At 31.3% G+C, this 6,000-nt stretch overlaps 1 protein-coding gene across 1 annotated transcript in view; it reads left to right on the top strand.

Annotated features, from left to right (window-relative positions):
• Window positions 1–5,626, top strand: part of LOC129216827 (uncharacterized) — a 47,620-nt gene extending 41,994 nt beyond the window's left edge. Inside the window, exons 13-15 of the mRNA XM_054851044.1 lie at window positions 1,307–1,386; window positions 3,236–3,326; window positions 4,951–5,626. Of these exons, the coding sequence (XP_054707019.1) occupies window positions 1,307–1,386; window positions 3,236–3,326; window positions 4,951–4,961 (182 nt within the window). The 3' untranslated portion in view covers window positions 4,962–5,626. The remainder of the gene's footprint in view (window positions 1–1,306; window positions 1,387–3,235; window positions 3,327–4,950) is intronic.
• The last annotated feature ends 374 nt before the right edge of the window (window positions 5,627–6,000 follow it).

Consider the following 6,000-nt stretch of genomic DNA (forward strand, 5'->3'; position numbering starts at 1 on the left):
TCCGTTTAATAGCGCATTCTATGTATAAGCCTATTCCGCATCAAGCCATGCAAATGTAATTCTTAAAAAACAATCCTTTTCAATTTTTTAATAGATTTAAAAGAGCGTGCGTTCCCTGCTTTGCATGCGCCAGAAAAAGAAGTTTTTTATCTTTACTGTAAAATTATCATAATGTGACTTTTGGCTCTGAGGTACAGATATTTAAAGTGCTATTGTGTAGGGAAATTTTGCAATCTCAATATTATTCAGTATAAGAAAGTGAAATCAATTTTATAACAACTTCTTAAGTATTCAGTGAGATATCCTTGCATAACATTAAAATATTTAATTTAAAAAAATCACTTATCAGTTTTTTTTTTGCAAAAAAATTTCTTTTGAATCTAGTTTGGGTGCTCAGGCATAGTTTGCATTCTAGTCCCGAAGCTCATTGAATGCTAATAGATGTTTTGTTTTCTCTATAATAAGATACAGAGCTCAGTTGGGAGGAAAAGTGGGGGAAAGGGGGAGGGCAAATGACATGGGCTTGCAGTAGAAATATATTTTTGTTTTAACTTTTAAAGTTCTTGCTTTTTTTTTTTTTGAAATATCAATCTGATTCTGAAAGAAGTTTTTATTTCATGGTTTTCCAATGGAATGTTCTATGTAACTTTCTTTGAACAATCTTTCTGCATCCAATTGTATTATTTACATTTGAACTGTTTATTAGTTTAATTTCAAAGTAAAGTAAGTCTTTTTATTTTCATTAAATCTTTTAATTTCAAATACAAAATTAATTTGAAAACACTAACATATTTAAGGAGCATAAAGTTACTAAATCGTTTAAATGACTAGTAATTAAAAAAAATAGTTAAAGCAGCTTTTGACTACTAATTTCACAGTTTAAAAGAATATTATACATTTTTAAATATTTTTTCAAGAAATATTAGATAAAATAAAGAATAAATAAAATAAGGAGCATATTTGCATGAAAAAATAATTACTTCCAATTATTATGTTCAACTAACTGAATGTTTACTTATTTTCTAAATCTTTTTAATTTGAATTGAGTTTAAGACACTAGTGAATGTTATATACTTCCAAGTGGTTTATTTATTGTTTCAATGTTGTTTTAGGGTTTTCTTTTTTCTTTAATATAAATGTATTTTAAACATTGTTGTATTTCTTGTTATAGCATGTTAAAATTCATTGAAAAACTTAAAATCTTATCTACCTGCTTTTGTTTCATCAAATCCTATCACAATTTTGATGATGTGCTACAAAAAATTTACACATCTTGTATTTATTTACTTGTATTTATCTTTTATAGTGAAACCAGAGAATCTGTTCAGTTCTTTGGCAGAAATTAGAAGACAAATTCTGCAAAATCAAGATAAAAAGCAAACAAATGTACGTGTGCTTTCATTGGTGATTTAGAGGTTTTGTTATCCAATCTGTTTTTTTTTTTTTTTTTGAGCAGTCACGATTGCTTATTGCTTTCATTAGACTGTTTTTGGCGTGCTATCATTTTATTTTCCTGCCAGCACCCTCTGCAGCACCACCGTCGACCGGGTCCTCACGATGCTGCACCTATAGCGAAAGCCGTCTCCAGGTTGCATCCATGTCCTACACACACGCGCATACATACACAACTACACACACACACACACACACATACACACACAAACACACACATACACCTACATACACATGTGCATACATACAGACACCTAAACATACACACACACACAAACATACATACACACATGCATACACACAACTACCCACACATTCATGCCTGCACACAGACACATATGCCTACACACACATACACATACCCCCCCCACACACACATTCATACACACATACCCCCACACACAAACACACAACTACCCACACATTCATGCCTGCACACAGACACAAACACATATGCCTGCACACACATACACATACCCCCCCACACACACATTCATACACACATACCCCCCACACACAAACACACAACTACCCACACATTCATGCCTGCACACAGACACAAACACATATGCCTACACACACATACACATACCCTACGCACGCACACATTCATACACACATACCCCCCACACACAAACACACATGCCTACATACACACACTCGTGATTGCGAAAAACATAATTTGAATTCAATGTCAAAATTCAAATTAATTTTTTTTTTCTTTTTTGAAAATGCCATTTGATGCATCTAGAAAGAATCTAAATTTATTGAAGTGTATATTTAATTAATCTCACCAAAACGACAAGGTGAAAATATACCCGATAAAGTTTTGTCGGATATCTTTCATCCATAAGCTCATTTCTTTTGCATTGAAAAAGGCGTTCCTTGTAACGCCAAAACACTTGTCTGCAGTAAACTGCAATTGTGCTTTTTGACGTTGTTATTTCTTACTTTACCTTTGATAATACTAGATGACAATCTGTTGCTTGCTGAATTCTAGTATAGATGTGAGACCATGAAAAATGTACCATAGGTTTAAGTCAGAAGCGTGAACTCGCCATCAAAGAAAAAGATTGTGATTATCTGAAACTTCATCAGTTAAAAAGATATCTATTGCAATATTAAAACTTTTTGAAACAATATCTGTACCTCAGAACCAGATTAACCTAAGTCCAAAAAATTGTTATTTTCATGTTATTACTACATTGTATAAAGAATTTTATTTAACATTGAGTCATAACAACATAATCCCACAAAAGCATTTCCTTTATAAATATTAACCAGTGTTATATGAGCGGGTCTCAACGTTTGTATGCACCAAACTTTTTACGCTTTACTGCAATATACCTTTTGAAGAGGGTTTGTTTGATCAAAAATACCTTCTGAAGGGGATTTTGTGATCAAAAATATCTGCTGAAGGGGGTTTTTTTTGGATCAAAAAACCCTTTTATATATATAAACATTGTATTAGAATTTGCATTTATGCTAAAACCAATGGCTCTGGGGGGTGTTTTCACCCCTAACCCCCCCCCCCTTGCTGCACCACTTATGTGACCTAAGGTTACACCTATAAACTTAGATGCTGCATTCTCAATAAGCTTTATATTGTCGCCTCAGAGCAACACTAAGACATCTAATCCCACAAATAACACTAATGTTGCTTTCAGGTGACGATATGTAACTCTTCTATATTGGGGAGAAATTCTGTTACAGACTGTAGTACCTGATTTTATGAAAAAAAGTTTCTCCAGTCAATACCAATCTATTTTGTTTTCTCTATCAGGCTTCCTATAAAGTGATGAATCGTCGGACAGTGGCAGATGTTGATGACGAATCCGACGATGAGGTCGTATCGTATTCCCGAGTGCCTTCAGGTACCATGGCAATTTTTTTAAATAAAAGAGTAACAACAAATACAGCAGGACCTCCATATATCGAAGTAGCAAATTGCCGGAAAAAAAATTCGATATATAGAAACAATCTTATTTTATCATAAAAATCTCCTAAAACATTAAAATTAAAGCTAATTTACGTTCATGAAACCTAATTTCTAATTTATACGAGCATCAGATTAAACGAAAGTTAATAACTGAAAAATTAACATTTTTGCGCCTTCATGCATCTTCATTCTTCGGCAGTTCAACTGATTAGCAACATGAGGGGATTTTCGTTTTGACAGTGTAATCGAGAGAAAAGTAAAAAATCGATCTACTTAACATGAATGACTTTTACTGAAGCTAAAAAGACTCGGAATGATAATCAACAGACAAAAAGGATAACTTGAAACTGATTTTACAGTATTAGTGGTTACAACAAAAATTTGAAATGAACTTGAGGGAATTTAAGAACTCCAGAACGGAACAATGACCTATCGACACACCTAGATTTCTTATGAGTTTCTTAGCAACCTTTAGTAAACATAATTTTTTCCCCTAACCTTCGTTTTTCATGAGTCAAACAGACTAAAGTGGGGAAAAAAAAATCTACGAATGTCTCGAAAAAAATTTCGATATATAGAAACAATTTTTCTATGTAACGAACATTGAAATTTGCTGGGATTTCGATATATAGAAAATTTTTATATGTGAAAGTTCGATATATGGATGCTCGATTGTAGATGTTAGTTCACGTTTGCTCGAAATGATTTACTCCAATTCTTGGTTGGTGCTTAAAAGAGCTCAATTTTAGTTTTTAAGTGCCCTGAAAGAGCTTAGTTTATGTTTTGTACATGCAGAAACCTGAAAATACTTGATCTTTTGAGTCAAAAAAAAAAAAAAATTGCTAGCGCAATGTGAATAAAAATTTAAATGATCCAGCGAATTTTATTGATTGCATAGAAGGAAGAAGCTGCCAAATCAAAAACGAAATCGGGGTTGCGGACTCTTCCGATTTTTGCAGTAGATTTCCGCTTTTCTGCCAAATCTCTGGCTTCAGTTTGTTTTTCCTGATGTTTAATATTCTTAATAAACTCCGCACTTTTTAAATAACTTTCTCAATATTTTATTACTGGAGCAAAATATTTGGTTGACTAATCTCATGGCTTTGAGATTGTTTGTTACAGTATTTTGCTTTGTGAGCAGACTGGATTTGAGACGCTTCTTTCTCACTGATCATTAAGTTAATGCAATGGAATAAAGCATGTGTTTATGACCTGAACTTCAGAAACCAAAATGACAAATGCTATGTGCTAGTATTTCAACTTTTATAGTATGAAAAAGGCCAATAAATTACATTTAAACTCTGAAAATATGGAATCCTCCCCATAAAGAGTAAGATAAAAGACAAACTAGTAGTTGAAACTATGCTAATGCTACCGCTAAGTTCATATCACCTTTATCTTTTTAAGGTTTCTTAAATAGTACACAGTATCACATCCTTGTCCTCCTAGTTTTGAAAAAATCTTGTTTTCCAAACTTTTGATTGTATGTTTGTGTTTTATTCTTAGTATTAACAGCATTGTACTTCATACTGAATATTTCTTTTTTTTTTAATTTTCAGTTGCAGAGTAAATGAATTTCATTGCAAAAACAACATAGACTATAGTTTTGCAATCATATGTGATCTCAAGCTTCACAAGTGTTCTGTTTTGGTGTTGGAGTTTATTTCGTGCATTCTCATGTAATTTATGACTGTATTTTTTCCTGTCTAAAAAATACTTTTAAAATTGATAAATCCTTGTATATAATGCAATCAAATGTTTTGTTACAAATCTCGAATGAAAGGAGAGAATAAGAAGTTAATGACTTACCTGCATGCAGAAGCAATTAATGAGGAAAGCAACATCTTAAGCACAATTGAAAGATGTTGCTAACTTTTATGTGATTACAAGTAACACTTTTATTGATGCATTAAGTGTCGAGCTGTAAGAGCTAATTTGGGTGCAACTCCACTTAATCATTAAACTCTTGAATCTGACAATTTTTTGCAGTTATGAAAGGGTTTCTTTAAATTTTAAAACACATAAATGCAATATTTTATGCTATAAAATGTTGATTCTCTCATCAATTCTATTTTCAAGTTTAAAAGTTCATTTATGTAATGTAATCAAATGTCTTGTTAAAAATTTGAGATAGAAAAAGAGGTGGTGTTAATATCACGCACACAGTTAAAATATGTAAGTTATAACAAGCAATTTATATGCATGCCAAAAGAAGGAACTTGTATCTTAAAAATATTGACGTAAAAAAGTTTGTTGAAAGTTTTTAAAATTGATTTTATCAAAATTTTAATAAAATTTAAATAAAATTAATATTTATTTTGTATATTTGTTTAGTTAATATATTTTTATTATTATTACTACTGAAAATTTAGGTAAAATATTCTTTATCTATGTATGTATTTTTTCAGTATATTTTTCATCTTATAACTTGTATTACTGTAAATTTATTTGAGTAACCAACCAAAAATTAGACTTCTAATTGCAATATATGCCTTCTGTATTGTTCGATAAATAATGAAAAGTGCCTGTTGTTAGACATTCATTATAAAATGTTATTAAAAATCTATACAATTGCAGAACCAATCATATCTTAAAAGTGTAAATCTGTG

Source organism: Uloborus diversus, chromosome 2 (assembly GCF_026930045.1).
Source record: "Uloborus diversus isolate 005 chromosome 2, Udiv.v.3.1, whole genome shotgun sequence".
Taxonomy (NCBI): Eukaryota; Metazoa; Arthropoda; class Arachnida; order Araneae; family Uloboridae; genus Uloborus; species Uloborus diversus.